This window comes from Ovis canadensis, chromosome X, assembly GCF_042477335.2.
Source record: "Ovis canadensis isolate MfBH-ARS-UI-01 breed Bighorn chromosome X, ARS-UI_OviCan_v2, whole genome shotgun sequence".
NCBI classification, from domain to species: Eukaryota; Metazoa; Chordata; class Mammalia; order Artiodactyla; family Bovidae; genus Ovis; species Ovis canadensis.
Window position 1 is genome coordinate 99,797,927 of NC_091727.1, and position 20,944 is coordinate 99,818,870.

The 20,944-nt window shown below is 38.6% G+C and overlaps 1 protein-coding gene across 7 annotated transcripts in view; it reads right to left on the reverse strand.

Moving 5' to 3' along the window:
- Positions 1-5,785: 5,785 nt before the first annotated feature.
- LOC138930436 (transmembrane 9 superfamily member 2-like) overlaps positions 5,786-20,944 on the reverse strand; it is an 83,677-nt gene continuing 68,518 nt past the window's right edge. For all 7 annotated transcript variants that reach the window (XM_070290667.1, XM_070290665.1, XM_070290666.1 and 4 more), the window contains one exon: positions 5,786-5,983. In XM_070290667.1, coding sequence (XP_070146768.1) covers positions 5,916-5,983 — 68 coding nt within the window. In that variant the 3' untranslated portion in view covers positions 5,786-5,915. The remainder of the gene's footprint in view (positions 5,984-20,944) is intronic.

Sequence of the window (20,944 nt, forward strand, 5' to 3'; positions counted from 1 at the left end):
AAGTAAACAGAGGGACCAGCAATTAAAGGTATTTTTCTGTCTCCTCCCCCAACTCCAGTCCAATTTTAAGATGAGGGGATATCTACTTCAAATTCAGCAGGTAAGGAAAACTGCCATTTTATCATAGGAGGGGGTAGGCACCTCATTTCTTATCAAGAAACACCCACTACAACACATCTTTGGGAGCACATTCAATTCTGTAGATACTGTCCAATTATTTCAGCAAAAAAAAAAACCCACTAAAAATTACCTATAAAATTGTAAGGTGCCTGATACTGCCTTATTTTCTACATAATTAGCCAATTAAACTAGGTAAAGTTACTTCAAAAGATTTTTTCATACTACCTAGAGAGTAACATGTAAGATTAAACTACACTTTCTTTTTAGACTTTGCCAAAATGCTCTTAAAACTATCTGAAATATACCATTTGGAAGAGAAAAATTATGCATCATCTGGTCATTTGAATGCTTCAAAATAAAACCCTCAGAGGTCGTTAAGATCAAACAAAGAGAGTACCAGTGTCAACTTGTGGACTGTATTTTCTTTCTCATAACTGCCCTCTCCCAGATTTTGAGAAAAAAAAAATCAAAAGAAGTGTTTTCCCCTCATAATATCTTTCTTATTGTATTCTTCTTTAAGACACACCCTTGTGCTGTCAGGAGAGGCTTCTCTAAGCAAAATGTCTTTTCCCTCTAGAGCAGACAAACGATTAAAGGAACAGGTGGCTGTGAGCCAGTCACCAAGATAAGGAGAGAAAATCTGGTCAGTCATGGCTTTTGACCTTCTTGGTCTTTATCTCTGTCTCTCCTTTTCTATGGGCCAGACAGGTGCTCCTGGCCCCTCTCAAAGCCCTTCCAAGTTAAGGCATGAGGAGACAGAAGCAGCGCCACAAACAACAGATCATAGCTTAGAAGTCAAAAAGGAGAGAGACCCTTGTCATAAATTCTTTCCAGTTACTTACAATCTCTTCCTCTACGGCAAAGGCCCAGCTTGCTTACAGCAGTCTTCTGCTAAAAGCAGCACTGCTGACTGAAGGAAGAACTAGGAAAGCTAAAGTTCACAACTAAAGTTCATAGCTCTTTGTTAAAAAGTAGAGTAAGAATCCTCAAGGTCAGTGAAGGTTGCCAATAGTTGTCAAGTATTCTCATCACTGCCTCTCAAAGCTCACCTATCTCAGTGTCTACACACCAAGGGGAAAACACAGTAACTTGTACACTCACAAGAGGTTTGCTATGGCCGAGAATTCCTTCCTGGATCTCTCTTGTTCTAAAATACACGCAAAAACAAGATTGGTTTCAGTTTGGTGCTTCAAAGTTGAGTGGATTCCCCACCCCTTCATCTGTGCTACAACTTTGATGTTAAAACTTTTGGTATTTTTGTCCGTTTTAGTGGTGTATTCCATTCTGTAGTAATTCTTCTAAATGTAAGCTATTACTGTATACAAAATATGTGTTCTTGGAGATAAGGTGCTAGATATTAGACTGTATGTGTCTATAGATTGTGTCACCATCAAAAATGGGTAGTGTGTCCATGTAAAGTTAGTGAATCAAATGCATGCACGATTCTATTTGTGACCCACACCTTGGTCAGTTTCTGAAGTAGAACATAGTATATTTGTGTTTAAAGTTTTCTTTTTAAAGTGTATACTACAGGATGTAGAAGAGGCTTCAAGGTGGGGTGGCAGGAAGTGGTGCCTTTCATTTCTTAAATCCCTGGTACAGTATACGACAGGTGAGAACTGATTCTGGTACAATTGGTAATTACGGCAACTTAATCGTCTTGGGTGAAGTTCTCGCTGGCAGTTCGATGACACGCTTGGCACTGGCACGCCTGTTTTCCATTCATTGTATAGAATGCAAAATGAAAAAGACAATCCTTTCATCCTTATAAAGCAAAGACCCCAGGACAGGCTATTGGAATCCTATTAGCAGGATGGAAAGAATGATGTACTCTCAAAATCCAACCAGTATCTGACTGTGAACTGACAGTTTGCATTGAGCAGATCTATATTGTGACCACCTCTCCCCTCCCAAAGCAGTACCACAAACCAGAAAAAGGCTGCTCTGTTTTATTTTCTTTGATTGATTGCCTGAGAAGAGCTTAGATGAGTAAATAGATAAAGAAGTAGTGGGACACCTCCGGGAGTCACAGCTAAGATGTTTGAGAATTACAATCATATAGCAACAGCATTTGCATCAGACAAGAAAAGAGAACTATGAGATGAGTTCATTATATTTTAAGAATAAAAATAGTAAAGCTAAAAGCTATATATATATATATTGAATAATTTCTAAAACTGCCTTTTAATACCAAATTTTATGTGCTGTTTTTGAGACTGAAAGCAGGAGGAAAATGCATTCAGTCAATAAACAGTTTTCGTTAGTATTTTGAATTTGAATTTTTCCTTTTCCTTTTCAAAAAGTATTTGCAATTTAAAAGTGCCTTTTCAAAGGATTGCCAAACTACAATCCTGGGGCCAAGTTCCCACTGGCACAACTTACCTTCAGGTGCACAAAAGGGGTGGACTTAATCCTCCTCCCCCCAGCAAGAAGAGAAACCCCTTCACACCCCAATCAAATTCATACATCAATACTGTTACACAGATCAGGAGTCTCAGAGACTCTGCCCAAGGACAAGGTTTCATATATTGGTTGACTTCAGTTGGATCCTTTCTAAAAATGGTTACAGCACATGTTCTTGCTGGACAGGAATAATGGACTCCTGCTTGGGGAATGCAGAGAGATTGATGTTTGTGGTTTAACTAAATATTATTAAATAATGTTTGTGTTTCTTAAATAGGTGCTGTTAATCTGTCCTTGGTATATTCTTCTTAAATATGCTAAATAAAGTCTAATTTTAATGCATATCTGGTTATTATTCTGAGCTCCATGGGAAAAACATAAGGGAGGGAGACACGTAACTAGTTCTCCATCCCTTCTCTTTTGGTCGAACAGAGGAGACGGGAGAAACTAATCAGAGTACATGGTAGAATGAAATACATGGGCTCCAGTATTTTTGCATTGTTTTTCCAATATAAGGGATATGCAGTGGGAGGGAGAGTGGTCTTCAGGGGCTTGCTGGAAGAGGGGAATCTGCTTAGCCCTCCCAAAGTGAGAGTGATCAGATTTCAAAAATAAACTTATGGTCACCAAACGGGAAAGGTGGGAGGAAGGATTAATTAGGAGTTTGCGATTAACAAATACACACTACTATATATAAAATACATAACCAACAAGGACCTGCTGTATAGCACAGAAAACTCTACTCAATGCTCTGTTCTAACATATATGGGAAAAGAATCTAAAAAAGAGTGGATATATGTACATGCATAACTGATTCACTTTCTGGTACACCTGAAACTAACACATTATAAATCAATTATTCTCTCATATAGAGACTTCCTTGGTGGTCCAGTGGTTAAGACTCTACCCTCCCAAATGCAGTGGGCCAGAGTTCAATCTCTCGTCAGGGAACTAGATTTCATATGCTGCAACTAAGACCTGGCTGTTTGTTGTTTAGTCGCTCAGTCATGTCCAACTCTTTTGTGACCCCATGGACTGTAGCCCACCAGGCTCCTCTGTTCATGGAATTTCCAAGCCAAGAATACTGGAGTTGCTATTTCCTCCAACAGGGGATCTTCCCGACCCAGGAATTGAACCCACTCCTCCTGCTCTGGCAGGCTGACTCTTTACCACTGAGCCACCTGGGAAGCCCCAAGACCCAGTTCAGCCGAATAAAATAAATATTTTTTAAAAACTATAATAAGAAATAAAATTTTTTAAAAACAGCAAACTGAGGGTGGGTGATCAGAGTGGAAAAATGGGGCCAGATGGCTTGTGGGGCTCCCAAATGCCAGCCTTATTCCCAAGGCCATGGGGTTGTGGGGTGGGGGTGAATAGGCTTAAAGAAACAGTACTGCCCAGCACCTGGATCACCCCCACTGGGCTCCTGGCCCTGCTGTCCTGCTACTCATGACCAGGACACCTCCCTTGGCACAATTAAGCCACACACAGACCATTCTCACCACCACCACCGCCCCCCAAAACACACACACACACAATGCAGCTCCAACTCACCAGGATTTATGTAACAAGAGGCAGGAGCGTGTTCCCTCAAGCCCCAGTCCAAGAAAATGGGTCTGCCTCTAACAACAACCATGACATGAAAGAAAACACAGAGCACAGATGAGACAAACAAATATGTCCAAAACTTAAAGTCTACTAGTTCCTCTCAAGTCCAGGTGCTTGACCTACTGGTAGCCCTTCTTCTCCAAATCTTATCAGTGGTGGTATAGGGAGCTGCTCCTTGTATCTCTGAAGCAGCCCTACAGAGGTTCAGGGAGCTATCCATGCCCATTTCAATCAAAAGAAAGTGCCCTCCCTTCTCCATTTTCACTCCAAAATTAAATTGAATACTGACCTACACGCTGTATTTCAAGATGTTAAAAGATGGCTGCCTTATTCACACAGTCACCTTTGACCTTGGTCTGTGAATGCCCACCAGGCAGTGACCTTCTCCTGCTACAGAAATACTTTTATTAATACCTTTTAACAAGCTACCAGTGGAAGCAAGTGAGCTCAGATAAAACTATCAGGCAGCAAACCTGGTAGGAGCTGAGTCCCCTGAAGCTGGAACAGTGCTTAGTGCAGAGTATTTAGAGAAGGGACCTGGTTCCAAGGCATCTCCTCATAACAGCTCTTCCTCTCAAGCAGGGTTTAGGGGTCAGCTTTCGATTATGAAACTGAATGCGAGAGGGCTAAGAGGATCTGAAAATCCCACTGTCAAGAGACAACTTTGACCGTCTGTAGCCACTCCTCCCCTCAGTCACAACTCTGCTCCTTCCAATATAGAAGGCCTACTACAGGCGAACAAATGAGTTTCTTCTTCCCCAATGCAACTCGTCAACTCTTCCTCCCTCTCCTACTCTTTCAGAATGCAATTCTCTGACCTTGTCTCTCTTCATTCCAGACTCCCCTTTAAGAGCCACACCACCTCTTTGATCCCTGCACACACCAACATGTATTCCTCAGCTTAAGGGCAACTTTGAGAACATTCATGAATTAAAGGGTATGTATAGATGGTTTTTAAATGTTTACCTCAATAAGACAAATATTTATCAATAATATTTATCACAAAACAATGTATGAATTTCATGCCATCTCCCCTGAAACTGCAAGCTCAAAGAATATTTGCAATACAAATTCCCAATATTTAGGGAGTTGTGACACCTGACTATTGTCTAGTAGGAGCAAATAAATACAAGAGAATTGACTTCAAAGATTTGTTATCTACACACAACTAAGTCAAGCTTGCACACTCTCAGCACGTTCTCCAAGGGCAGCAAGCAAAAACAACAGACAACTAAACAACCACGAATGTACAGATTTAATTGAGTAATATGACAACTGTATCTGGTATTTCATAAACTCTGTGTGCTAAACCAATGGATATTTTTAAGTGATCACCCAGATACAAAGGTGTAATATTGTTTGTACAATCAACTTAAGTTGGAAAATGTCACATTTTACCTAACATTTATTTGACAATAGTTCTGATGTTCTGATCAGACAAGGAAGAAAAAGAAGGGGAAAAAACCTTCTTAACTGAAAAACCAGTGTACTTAAATTAAGAAAAAGTACCTCCTTTGCTCTGATTGTTTTAAATTAAATACCCTTTTATGGTATCATTTCAGGAAAATAGTACTTAGAATAAACCTACTTGCCACCTCGATTTTTCTCCCATACAATCGCATTTTGTGTTACACAAACTGAGGCCAGACAGTGAGATTTTTTAATTGATATATATTTAAAAGCATGCAATTGGAAGCATATGTATCTCTGTAGATGTTCATATAAGATACAGATACATATTCAAAGGCAAGGGTGACATGCCTTGAAGCCTTTGGGGGGATTCTTTAATCCACTTTCACCACGCTGTAGATTTTAGAAATAAAAATAAAACAGGAAAAAAATCCAATGGTTCCTGAAACAAAATGAGAAAGATCTTTGTTAACCTGACATTATAGAAAATCAAAATAGCTTTCTCAAAAATGCAAAGCATGTCAGTTTGGAGATGGAGTACTGCTTCTCTGCATCTCAAGACTTGTACTTTATCCAATAAAAATCACCAGACTCTCTTGCTGAGCAAAGAGGATGAGCAGCAGGGCTAGAGGCAGTCACCTGCAAAGGGGTGTGAGAATCCATTTGATTGAACACTGCAGGTCTCTAACCAAAGCAAAAAACAAGTAGCTTAAGTTCTCTATTTCAAAACAGATACAAAAAGGTCCAAGGCTACTTTTCTAACACAATAAACTTTGTATAACTTGCTTCAATTTGGAAAATGTAAATAACCATTATCATTATACATAGCAAAATCAGGAATAATCTTGGGACTTCCTTCGTGGTCCAGTGGCTAAGACTCCGCTTCCCACTGCAGGGGGCCCCGGTTCGATCTCTAGTCACGGAACTAGATTCCACATGCCGCAAGAGTTCACGTGTGGCAACTAAAGATCCTGTGTACCACAACCAAGACCTGGCACAGCCAAATAAATAATTTTTTTAAAGCAGGAGTAATCTATTTACTTATATAATCAGAGCATATATTAGTTTTCTAAATGAAAGTTTTATATTATTAAGCTTGAGAAACATCCCATCTCTGGGGATTTATCCTAAAGAAATAATCCTATAGAGAAAAAAATGTCATGCAAAAAATATTCATAATGCTGATTTATAATATTGCAAAACTACAAACAAACCAAATGCCCCCAAATGATAGACTAAGATGAAATAAGAGAGGCAGCAGAAATGTCAAATATAGAGACTTCCCTGGTGGTCCAGTGGCTGGGACTCTGAGCGCCCCATGCAGGGGGCCATGGTTTGATCCCTGGTCAGGGAACCAGATCCCACGTGCTGCAACTAAGAGTTCGCATCCAGCAACAACAACAACAACAACAAAAAAAGATTCCATGCGCCACAACTAAGACCAGCGCAGCCAAATTAATTGATTAGTTTAATTTTTTTAATTTAAAAATGACATATAAAGATATAAAGCAGCATGGGCCAATCTTTTTTAATAACTTATTTATTTATTTTACTTTTGGCTACATTAGGTCTTCTTTGCTTTGCTTAGGCTTTCACTAATCTTCATTGCAATGTGTGGGTTTCTCATTGCAGTGGCTTCTCTTACTGTGGAGCACAGGCTCTAGGGCTCGTGGGCTTCAGTAGTTGTGGCTCACAGGCTTTAGAGCACTGGCTCAGGAGTTGCGGCACAGGGGCTTAGTTCATCAGGGGCCTGTGGAATCTTCCCCGATCAGGGATCAAATTCGTGTCCCCTGCACTGGAAGGTGGATTCTTATCCACTGTGCCACCAGGGAAGTCTTAGGGCAATCTTTATAATATGGTATTAGGTGAAAAAAGCCAGGTCTTAAACAACTTCCAGGTTATCACACCTATGAGAACATTACATAAGCTTTAAACCCATAGACTAGAGCACAGCATAAACAAAAGAAGATACTTTCCTATTTTAGGGTGACATGATTATGGACAAATTTTTCTTTAATATAGAATTCCATTGATGTTCACACTATAAAAATAAATTTTCAAATGACCTTAATGTTCAATGACTTAATTGAAGAAAATTCTAATAAGATTTTGATCTAATAAGATCAAACCCCATAGGCTAAATGGGGCACCATAAGACAAGTCAGTCATCTGGAAAATATCTTAATAGCAAGATCACAGAAAGCTTTAGGCAGGATGTTACATTTTTCTATGCCAATTTCTAAATTTAGAATAACTTTCCATCCTATATACCATCATGCCACTTCCCTCCCACTCTTTACAGCTCCTTGTCAGTTAATATGGTATCAAACCAGTCAATCCTAAAAGAAATCAACCCTGAATATTCATTGGAAGGATTGATGCTGAAGCTGAAGCTCCAACACTCTGGCCACCTGATGAGAAGAGTCGACTCATTGGAAAAGACCTGATGCTGGGAAAGATTGAAGGCAGAAGGAGAGGGCGCAACAGAGGATGAGATGGTTGGATGGCATCACCAACTCAATGGACATGAATCTGAGCAAACTCCAGGAGATAGTGAAGGACAGGGAAGCCTGGTGTGCTGCAGTCCATGGGGTTGCAAAGAGTTGGACATGACTTAGCAACTAAACACACACATGGTATAGTGATAAGATTATGGGCTCTAGAGGGACACAAATGTCCTCTGTTGGTTATTTGTTGATCTTAGGCAAGTGAGAGTCTTGCCAATACTCAGTTTTCTAAGCTGAAAAATGGGGATGATAATACCTATTCCTACTTTTGTCTACCTTTTCTGAATCCAACAACTTCAAAGGTTCATGAGATAACATATGTCTCTGAATCTAAAACACTCCTGATTTCCATTTGCTGCATATTAGTCCCATAAATTATGAAAATGTCTATGAATTCTGAACCTTTTGATGCTCTACTTAAAATACCAAAATGTGTCCTACCCAAAACACAAAAATTCATCAGCCCTCACACTGTTGAGAGCTGACTGAGCTAAAGAATATGGACTTCAGAGTCATGCAGACATTTAGCTGGGTGATGCAGAACAAGCTACCTTTCTCCTCTGTTCCTCATAACTGAAAAGGAATCATACTCCCACCCACCCAACAGGCTTGACCTGAGGAAAAAAGGACAAAATATATTAAGATTGTCTGTCAAAATAGGCACTCAAGAAATGATGTTCTGATCAATCACTGATGTTCTGATCTGGGGTTGAAAAGTATGTTCACTTGGGATTTATTTGACTAAACTCCTCAACATCACCTGGAATCACCTGGGAAGATTTAACAAATACTATTGTCTGGGTCATACCCTCAGCTATGCTACTTAACTGATTGAGGTGCAGCCTGAATGTCAAGATATTTTAAATCTCCCCAAGTCCTGCTACTATAAAGCCAGGGTTCAGAACCTCTGGGCTAGCCTATCTGTCTTCCTTCCTTCAATGTTTCCTTCCTTCCTTTCTTTCTTTTTCTTCCTTCCTTCTTTGTAAACAAACATTAAATATTAAGAAGGGTGTGGAAATTTCTAAGGGCCATTGAACCACACAAGTTAAAAGCAATGTAAAGGAGCAGGCTTCCCAGGTGGCTCAGTGGTAAAGAATCTGTCTGCCAATACAGGAGATGCAAGAGACACGGATTCAATCCCTGGGTCAGGAAGATCCCCTGGAGGAGGAAATGACAACCCACTCCAGTATTCTTGCCTGGAGAATCCTATGGACAGAGGACCCTGGCAGGCTGCAGTCCATGGAACTGCAAAGAGTCAAATACATCTGAGTGACTCAATAACAACAACAAAGGATCTGGAGAAATTTTAAAAAATTTTCTACAACTCAATTGCTGGTACTACAATTAAGGATAGAAAAAGGGAGATGGGACAAAAAGGGAGAAGTATTATACCTTTGATGTCTTTGCCTACATTTGCCCCAGGACAAAGTACTAAGAAATGTCCTAGTTTCTTTCTAAACTTCATAATCTTTTTTCATTAGGTCTGGAGACACATTACAAAAAGACAAACCAACTACAGGATCTTGAGTGAGGCAGTCCAAGACAAGCAGAGAAGCCCATTTCCCCCCATCCTTTCCCTAAATGCAATTCTACAATGAGAAAAACAAAATTCACAGCCTGATCTAGGACTGGCATCCAATACACATTTCCTCCAAGGCCTTCCCAAAGTCTTCATGTACACTTGAAAAAGAAGAAACTAGCTGAATAAAACATTTTGAAAGTCTATCACATTCTATTCAATATAAACAAACCTTTAAAGAGGCTTTCCACAGCTACTGTGGAGACTAAATTCCAATATATATTAATTTGAGAATTGGCACCTGTGACTAAGACATGCTGAAAAGATTTTCCTAACATTGGAATTAGAGCCATTGCACAGAAGAATAAAGAGAAAGCTTGTTAGGAGCAAAGGTCTTAGGGACCTTGACTCTCTTCAGCCATATTTGATTCAGTATTCAGTAAACACTTACTCTGGGCCTGGCACTTGCTAGGTAATGTAAAGGATAGAAAAAGTGGCTCAGGGACTTCCCTGGCAGTCCAGTGGTTAAGACGTCTCACTTCCACTGCAGGGGGTGCAGGTTTGATCCCAAGAGGGGGAACTCAGATCCTGCATGCTGTGAGGTGTGGTCAAAATGTAAAAAAACAGCGGGGGGATCTCTGGTGGGGAACAATGTCAGTGGCTAATCAACATATTGCTGCTTATATAGAGGTCACAGTCAGAGACTTGGAAAGGATCCTTAACTCCAGTCTTTCTCACTTTCATATTTTATCAGCCACCAAGACCTTCTAATTCCAACTTGGAATTTTTTTGAAGTGCAAATATTTTATTTTACATTCTTAAATACTTATTTTCAACTGCCTTCATGGCACAGTGGGCAGTGGATCACTCTCATAAATACTTCTTTTCCTCAACTGAATACTTACCGTGATATAGAATACAACCACTTTTCCCCTCTCAATTGGTAACCTGTGACAATTTTTGTTTCTGTATTTACTGCATAAACTCTTAATAGAGATAATCTAATATAATTTATAAACATATTTTATACTCACATTTGCATAACTGTATAACTTATAAAAATCAGAGATGGTAAATGTAGTTTTCACTGATTCCTTCATTAATTTATGCTTACTTTCCAAGCTCAATGCTCTAGCAATAATAAAATAATGCTTTCTATGATCTTTTCTCTAAAAACTTTATTATCACTTCTAGAACATGATTGGTGTTGCTTTTTTATGGGAATCTTCTGAATCCATCCCCTCCATCCACCTGTCCATCTCCATAGCCATTGAGTTTTAAGTCATACTCACTAAAGTCATACTCACTAAATCTCTCATCCACAAAACTATCTCTTGGCTTGTCTTTATGGCCAGTCTCCCTCTCAAATCAATTCTCCACTCTGTCAGAATGATTGTGATATTTCCAAAACACAAATTTGATTGCCCAGCCCCTACTTACAAACTTTAAATAGCTTCCCATAGCAAAGGTACTTAATCCCTGGAGAGTATCACAAACTTGTTAAGCAATTAAAAATACAGATAAGCAAGGATTCTGATTCAGAGTCTTTGGGATAGGCCCTGGGCATCAGATTTATTGGTTTTAGTTGGTTTAGTTTAGCCAGAGATATGAACAAATACCTTCATGACCAAGACAATGACGATGATGATTATAATAATGACAATAGCTGTTATTTATTAAACGCTTGGGTTTCCCTGGTGGCTCAGTGGTAAAGAATGCCTGTAGTGCAGGAGACGAGGGTTTGATCCATGGGTCAGGAAGATCTCCTGGAGAACTGAATGGCTACACACTCCAGTATTCTTGCCTGGAGAATTCCACAGACAGAGGAGCCTGGCCGGCTACAGTCCATGGGGCCTCAAAGAGTCAGACACGACTTAGCAACTGAGAACAGGGAAAAGGAACACTTCCCTTCCTTTGAAATTTTTAGTATGATGCTTGAAACTAGAATACTAGCTAACACAGGCCCCAGAGTTAGAATAGGTCTGTAACTACCTGTACTGGGAAAAAATGTTAAGACCTTGAGGTTTTCAATATTCTTGAAAATAGAGAACACTATGTCCTGTTCATTCCAATAGCACCTGGCATTTTGGTCCATAAATATAATCTGAAATTAAAAATGAGCTGGGATTGAAGAGGTAATAGAATTATCCCAAAGATTATACTGGCCTTGACTCCCTGTATTCTAGAATAATGTGGAAAAATTGGAAGGGTGTGCCTTTATTTTTTTTAAGAAGGGCTGGTAGGGTTGAAAGAGCATGGAAAAGACTTGGAATGGGCTGTTATCATCATCTGCCCTGAGGGTGATGTTTTATGGCTTTAGGTACATGCACCTGTCTTCATTCTCCCAATTACAGGAAGTCCACAGATCTAACAGAAGGCCACAGAGGAGATTTCACAGGCATCATTTGGTGGTTGGTTTGGCCCTAGCTTAAAGAAAGTACCTCTTTCTTAAGAAGGATGTATAGAGTTCTGTTTAAGAGAATAAACAGTGGAGTCAGACCAACCAGGATTTGAATGAATCATAGCTCCCAGACTAAGCTAGCTAAGTGACCTTGAACAAGTCACTTAATCTCTCTGGACCTCAGTTCCTCATCCATGCAATAGGAGTAATATGACTTACACCTCATAACAGTTAGACAATTAGGTGAAAATTGAGATAAATGTATGTTAATAGTTGACACATAATTGACTCAATAAGAAATAAATAGTATTATATCTTATGTTTTCATATTCGCTGTAAGCACCTTGCCAAGCCCATAAAAAGTTTAATAAATATTTGTTGGCCGCTTAACAATTAGCATTAATACATCTTTATTCCTTTCTGATCTTTTGTCCTTTAGAATTAAAATTTTTAATAAGACAGAGACAGTTTGGTATAATAAAGCACAAAAGGACCACTATAGCTAATATTTGTATATTAAGATAATTGGACTTTTCCTTCAGTATAGTTTATTTCATCATGCACTGTGTGAGAACATTTTTCACTTCAATTTAGTGACAAAAATATTATACAGTAGACACTCTCAAAATATACTGATCTTTATTTGCTTCTTTTAATTAATAAAAAACATATTTAAAGCATAGACACTTAGTGAGAAAGCCAACAGAAAGCACTCTGAACTTGGCTGATACTTCTGGGTCTTAGAAACTCTTTGCATCACACTGGCTTCAATCACTGCACAGTGATTGCTGATTCAGAGTCTCTGATTCTAAACATGTTCTCTTGAGATGAACAAAACTATATTTGGAAAATAGCATTAACTCCCAAGTAAAAGTGAGGTTCAAAAATAGTATTTCTTACAGTACTACTAACATTTGGGGCCAGATAATTCTTTGTTATACATCATAGGATGTTTAGCACTATCCTTGGCCTCTACCCACTAGATGTCATTAGCATCCTCCCATCCCAGTCGTCACAATCAAAACTGTCTCCAGATATTGCTAAATGTCCTATAAGGGGATAGATTTGTACCTGGTTGAGAACCACTTCTCAGGAAAAATAGACTGTGGCTAAATGCAAACATTTATATAAAATATTTAATTTACTACCCAATGGTAATGCCAACCAGGAATTTATATTAAACCATAAACCCTATTATCACAATAGAACATAGCATTTAAACTTTAGGAGAATGAATCTTAAGTGTTAGATCTGAATTGGTTATTCTGATCTTATGTCTATTATATCAAACTAGAGACACATTATTTCAATTAATTTTAAGACTTTAATTCATTTGTTGATATCAGAAAGAGAACTTGATGCAAATTTTAAAAATTCACTATCCTCCAATCAAGATCAAGTGTGTGTGCCAACCATCAACCTCCATTAGAGATCTGAGTAAAGCAATCAAATTAGAAGATATCACAGCCTACTTGGTCACACATAGACTTCGTTTCTTTAATAGCTGGTTTCTTAACAACTGGTTAAACTAGTTATACTGAAACTAGTTAGGATTTGGGACAAGTCACCCAACTTGAACTGAAGTTTATCTTTGTCTCTACAATGTAACATTTCCCTCCTGGTACCCTTTGGTGACATTATTGGTATAGTGTGGCTTATCCTTCTGCCTGTTCTTTGAATTCTATTTCAAAATGTTATTTACACATCTGTTAGTGTGCTATGTACTGAAAATTGAGTAGAGGAACACCAGCCACAATGCACATCATTTCCTTTGCCTCAAAAACTGAGAGGAAGAAAACAATGGGGTGCCATTTTAGACATACTGAGCTAACAAAAAAGAAAACCATTTCGGGGGGAGTTGGTTAGTGTTTCTGTTAAAATAATACTCAATGCCAGCCAAGGCTGTAGGGAAAATGATACAACTCTGCTGATGCCAGAAAAGCATAAAGAGCCATAAAAATATTTATGCTTTTTGACCCTGTCATCCCATTTCACAGACTATCCTAAGGAAATGATTCAAAGTCGGTGGGGTGGGGAGGCAGTTGGGGGGTGGGGGGTTCAACAGTGAAGAAACAGTTAAGTAATTTTCTCAACAGATTAAACAGCCATAAAAGTGGCAAATATAAAGGATATATAGGAACATACTCAATATTGAAAAGTGATAGCTATGAGGTCCTGTTATGAGGTCCATTATGATGCCATGGATGAATTCAAGTACTAAAGAGGAATGTGGTGACCACAAGGAAGAACTTCAGATGAATGCATAATTATTCTAAGTTAGTGTAAAACTCTTCAGTATTTTTTACACACAAGTAGATATTGCTAATTTTAAAGTTCTCATTTAAAAAATTCACTCTCAGAAATATCTGCCTGTAGCAAGAAAGAGTAATCAGCAATTAAGAACTGTACTTTGTGTACATCTACATTCTCAAGACTAATTATTTCATTAAGAATGTCTTCCTCAAAAGTGAAACACCATGAGCAGAGGCAATAAGCCTTGCTTCCTGCTGTGAACCTCAAAATATAATGGTGAAATGGAATACAGAGATGCCATTCAAGAGTCTTAGGCAGAAAGGGCTTCTTAAAGAACAGTTGTAGAAAATGGATGTCAAAAGCACACTTCACTATTTAAAATTTTTTTCCTGATATGAACGATAACCAGGATTTACTTTGGAGATTTTTCATGATTTAATTTTAAAATAGATATGGAGATCTCTTGTTCTCTCCCCACCCCCGCCATGAAAAATAATTTGTTCTGATTCAAGACAAGGACATAGTAAGATCCTAAACTCATCTTCTCCCACAGACACACCAAACCTACAGCAATACATGGAACAAATTCCTCTGAAAAAAACCTGGCATAGCAACATCTTCACATGGGACAAATGAGAGGGGAAACTACATCATAGTGGGTATGAAAGGCTGGGACAATGATCTTACCATAAACTCCAAATCCAGCATGGTGATACACAATTGGGAGGGAATCCAAAACCTGGAGCTTCTTTCTGAGGACCAAAGGGTTCATGCCCTGCATCGGGCACTCCAACCTTTAAGACTGGCACCTGAGAAATAAACTCTCCAGACATCTGGTTTTGAAAAACCATGGGGCTCACACCCATGAGACCCAAGCAGCTGACACAAACTGAAGTTTGGCTCTTAAGGGCTCATATGCCATCTCCAAAATATACTAATAGTTCATGCAGCTCAATATTAAAAAAAAAAAAAAAACAAAACAAAACAAAAAACCACCCAATCCAGAAACAACGGGCAGAAGATCTAAATACTCATTGCTCCAAAGAAGACATAAAAATGGCCAAGAGGCCCATGAAAAGATTCTCAACATCACTAATGATTAGAGAAATGCAAATCAAAACTACAAAGAGGAATACCTCACACCAGTCAGAATGACCATCATCAAAAAGTCTATAAATTCCCTGGTGGCTCAGACGGTAAAGCGTCTGCCTGCAGTGCAGGAGACCTGGGTTCGATCCCTGGGTTGGGAAGATCCCCTGGAGAAGGAAATGGCAACCCACTCCAGTACTCTTGTCTGGAAAATTCCATGGGCTGAGGAGCCTGGTAGGCTACAGTCCATGGGATCACAAAGAGTCAGACATGACTGAGCGACTTCAGAGAGGGTATGGAGTAAAGGGACCCTCCTATACTGTTCCTGGGAATATAAACTGGTACAGCCACTATGGAGAACAGTATGGAGGTTCCTTAAAAAACTAAAAATAGAGCTACCATATGATCCTGAAATCCCACACCTGGACATATATCATATATCTGGAGAAACCATAATTCGAAAAGATATAAGCACCTCAATGTTCATTGCAGCACTATTTTGCAATAGCCGAGACATAGAAACAACCCAAGTACCCATAAATGATGAATGGATAAAGAAGATGTGGGACTATATATACAATGGAATGTTATTCAACTATAAGAAAGAACAAAATAATGCCACATGCAGCAACATAGATGGACCTAGAGATTGTCATACTGAGTGAAGAAGTCAGAGAACAACAAATATCACATGATATCACTTATATGTAGAATCTTAAAAAAAGGGTAGAAATAAACTTACCTACAAAACAGAAAGAGACACAGATGTAGAAAATAAATTTATGCTTACCAGGGGGTGGAGGGGAATAAACTGGAAGATTGGGATTGACATATACACACTATTATATACAAAATAGGTTAACTAATAAGGACCTACTGTATATCACAGAGAACTCTACTCAATACTGCAATAGCCTATATAGGGAAAAAAATCTAGAAAAGGGAGGATATATGTATATGTATAACTGATTCACTTTGCTGTACACCTGAAACTAATACAACATTGCAAATCAACTATTCTCCAATAAAAATTAAGTTAAAAAATCAAAACTACAGTGAAGTATAACCTAACAACAGTCAGAATGACTATCATTAAAAAGTCTACAAATAACAAATGCTGGAGAGGTTGTGCAAAAAAAAGGAACCCTTCTACACTGTTGGTGGGAATGTAAACTGGTGCAGCCACTATGGAAACACTATGCAGATTCTTAAAAAATTGAAAATAGATTTACCACAAGATCCAGCAATTCCACTCCTGAGTATTTATCTGAAGAATACAAAAACACTAATTTAAGCTATATGAACCCCTATGCTCACTGAAGCATCATTTACAACAGCCAAGATATGGAAGCAACCTAAGTGTTTATCAATAGATGAATCCATAAACAGGATGTGGTATATGTGTGTGTAGATACATATATCTACATAATATATATAACATATATATACATAATATACATATTATATATATATAACTCAGACATTAAAAAAGAATGAAATCTTGTCATCTGACCATTTGGGACAACATAGATGGACCCACAGGGCATTATGCTAAGAAGTCAGACAGAGAAAAACAAATACTGTATGATTTCACTTGTGCATGGAATCTAAAACACAGAACAATTGAACAGACATAACAAAACAGAAACAGAGTCATGGATTTAGAGAAGAAACAGGTGGTTTCTGGAGGTAGGGAGTAGGGGGCAGGAGTGAAACAGGTGAGGGAAATTAAAAGATACAAAATCCCAGCTACAAAATAAATAAGTCATGGTATGAATTGTACAGTATGGGGAATATAGTCAATGATTATGCAATATCTTTGTATGGTGACAGATGGTAGGTAGACTTATCATGGTGATCATTTTGAAATGGACAGAAATATCAAATCACTATACTGTATATCAAGAACTAACACTGTTTTAGGTCAATTATATTTCAACAAAGAAACAAACAAATTCATAGAAAAAGAGATCAGATTTGTAGTTACTAGATGTGATGGGTAGGGGAAGAGGAATTGGTTGAAGGCAGTCAAAAGATACAAAGTTTCAGTTATAAAATAAATAAGTACTAGGAATATAATGTACAACGTGGTAAGTGTAATTAATACTGTTGTACATTATATATGAAAGTTGTTAAGAGTAAATCCTAAAAGTTCTCAGAAGAAAAAATTTTTTCTATTTTGTTAATTTTGTATCTATATGAGATGATAAATGTTCATTGAACCCACTGTGGTCATCATTTCATGATGCATGAAAGTCAATAATTATGCTGTATACCTGAAACTTATATAGAGCTGTATGTCAGCTATACCTCAATAAAAAATCTGAATAAAACTGGAAAGGAAAAAATGCATACACCCTCCAGAAAGATTTTAGGCTTGTTACTATGCTGCTGCTGCTGCTAAGTCACTTCAGTCCTGTCCGACTCTGTGTGACCCCATAGACGGCAGCCCACCAGGCTTCTCTGTCTCTGGGATTCTTCAGGCAAGAATACTGGAGTGGGTTGCCATTTCCTTCTCCAATGCATGCATGCATGCTAAGTCACTTCAGTCATGTCCAACTTTGTGTGACCCTATGGACAGCAGCCCACCAGGATCCTATGTCCATGGGATTTTCTCGGCAAGAATACTGGAGTGGGTTGGCATTTCCTTCTCCCCCTGTTACTATAGATATATGAAATTTATTACCAAAAAGTGGGCAGAAGATCTGAATAGACATTTTTCCAAAGAAGACATACAGAAGGCCAAAAAGTACAAGAAAAGATGCTCAGTAGCACTAATCATCAGAGAAATGCAAATCAAAACCACAATGAGATACCATCTCACATCTGATAGAATGACAATTATCAAAAACACAAGAAATGAAAAGTTTTAGCAAGGATGTGGAGAAAAGGGGACCCTGTGCACTGTTGATAGGAATATACATTGGTATAGCCACTATGGAAAATGGTATGGAGGTTCCTAAAAAAATTAAAAACAGAATTACCATATGATCCAGAAATTCGACTGCTGGGTATTTATCCAAAGAAAATGAAAACACTTACTGAAAAAAAAAAAAACAAAAACCACATATACCATGTTCACTGCAGTGTCATTTACAGTAGCCAAGTTATGAAAACAACCTAAGTGTCTGCTAATGTATAAATGGATAAAGAAAATATGGTATATGCATACAATAGAATATTATTCAGTCATTAAAAACATAATCCTGCTTTTTGTGACAACATGGATGGACTTTGAGGGCATTATGCTAAGTGAAATAAGTTAGACAAAGAAAGACAAATACTGCATGCTCTCACTTACATGTGGAATCTTAAAAAAAAAAAACACCAAGCTCATAGATAGAGAATAGATTGGTGGTTTCCAGAGGCTGGGGGATAGAGATAAGAATGTGGGCAAAATGGGTGAAGGTGGTCAAAAGGTACAAATTTCCAGTTATGAAATAAATAAGTCATAGGGATATGATGCACAGCATGATGATTATAAATAATAATACTATACTTATTAGTATTTAAAAGTTGCTAAGAGAATAAACCTTTAAAGTTCTCATTGATTGCAAATATTTTGTAACTGTGTATGACAGATGTTAACTAGACTTATTGTGGTAATCATTTGATAATATACACAAATATAGAGTCATTATGTTATACACCAGAAACTAATAAAATGTTGTATATCAATTACACTTCAATCTAAAACATTTTTTAAAGTAAAATGGATATGGAAACATTATTCCATAAGGGTATCTACTCTCTTTCATACACTATGTAATTCAAGAAGAACCATGTGCTTAGCACTATGAAGGATAGAAAACAGACGTAAGATGTGTGGTCCCTGTTCTCAAGAAGATTCCAAGTTAGGTGGAGAGACATGCTAAAAATAAAAAAAAAAATCAGGATACACGCCTGAAGTCAGTAAATGGTTCAGTTTAAGAGATTTAGAAAATACACAGAGCAGGCAGAACAGGAGCCCAAACACCAAGGTAAGTTTAGATCTTGATAAGGAAGTATGGCACTATTAAAGTTTTCTAATAAGATGAATGAAATTATCAGATTTAAACCCCCTCAACTCCCCATCACTCCAACAATAAAATCTAAATTCCTTAGTAGAGTTTTTGAGACCATGGTAAGATCTGCTAGTTCCTTATATCTCTAACATCACTATTGCCACCTAGTGAAATCCCCACCCCTTGCCACCGTGAACTCCTCTGTGCTCTCTGAAGATGTCAAATTCCTTCCCACTTCAGGATTTTTGAACATGCTGTCACCTCTGTTTGAAACACTTGATTATCCACCTCTTCTTTCATATCATTTCTATCACAAAGCTCATCAAACCCGTAATTCCTTCTTTGTCTGCCATCTATTAACATATAACATCCACAAAAGCAGGGGCCCTTACCTGTCTTGTTCACCACTATGTCCCCAGCACCTAGCCCAGAGTCTAGCGCTGTGTAAGACAGAAAAAGCTTCTGAAGAAGAATAAATAGGGAGGTTGGGATTAACTATAAAGCATGGAAAAGTGAAAGTGAAAGTCGCTCAGTCATGTCCGACTCTTTGTGACCCCATGGACTAATACACCCCATGGAATTCTCTAGGCCAGAATACTGGAGTGGGTAGCCTTTCCCTTTTCCAGGGGATCTTCCCAAGCCAGGGATTGAACCCAGGTCTCCCTCATTTGCAGGCAGATTCTTTACCAGCTGAATTACCAGGGAAACCCAAGAATACTGGAGTGGGTAGCCTATCCGTTCTCCAGCAGGTCTTCCCGACCCAGGAATCGAACTGGGGTCTCCTGCATTGCAGGCAGATTCTTTACCAACTGAGCTATCAGTATCAGTTCAGTTCAGTTCAGTCGCTCAGTCGTGTCCGACTCTTTGCGACCCCATGAATCACAGCATGCCAGGCCTCCCTGTCCATCACCATCTCCCGGAGTTCACTCAAACTCATGTCTATTGAGTCCGTGATGCCATCCAGCCATTTCATCCTGGGTCGTCCCCTTCTCCTCCTGCCCCCAATCCCTCCCAGCATCAGAGTCTTTTCCAATGAGTCAACTCTTTGCATGAGGTGGCCAAAGTACTGGAGCGTCAGCTTTAGCATCATTCCTTCCAAAGAAATCCCAGGGTTGATCTCCTTCAGAATGGACTGGTTGGATCTCCTTGTAGTCCAAGGGATCCTCAAGAGTCTTCTCCAACACCACAGTTCAAACGCATCAATTCTTCGGCACTCAGCTTTCTTCACAGTCCAACTCTCACATCCATACATGACCACAGGAAAAACCATAGCCTTAACTAGACGGACCTTAGTCGGCAAAGTAATGTCTCTGCTTTTGAATATATTATCTAGGTTGGTCATAACTTTTCTTCCAAGGAGTAAGTGTCTTTTAACTTCATGGCTGCATTCACCATCTGCAGTGACTTTGGAGCCCCAAAAAATAAAGTCTGACACTGTTTCTACTGTTTCCCCATCTGTTTCCCATGAAGTGATGGGACCAGATGCCATGCAGGAAGTCCATAAAGCATGGAAGGGCCATGTTAAGAATTCATGCAAAATAAGCCAAGGAGATCAGAGATCAGAGATGAGGGTCAAAGAGAGAGAGAAATTCAGATGAATCAGTGGGTGGGGGAGGAAGTGCTAGATTCA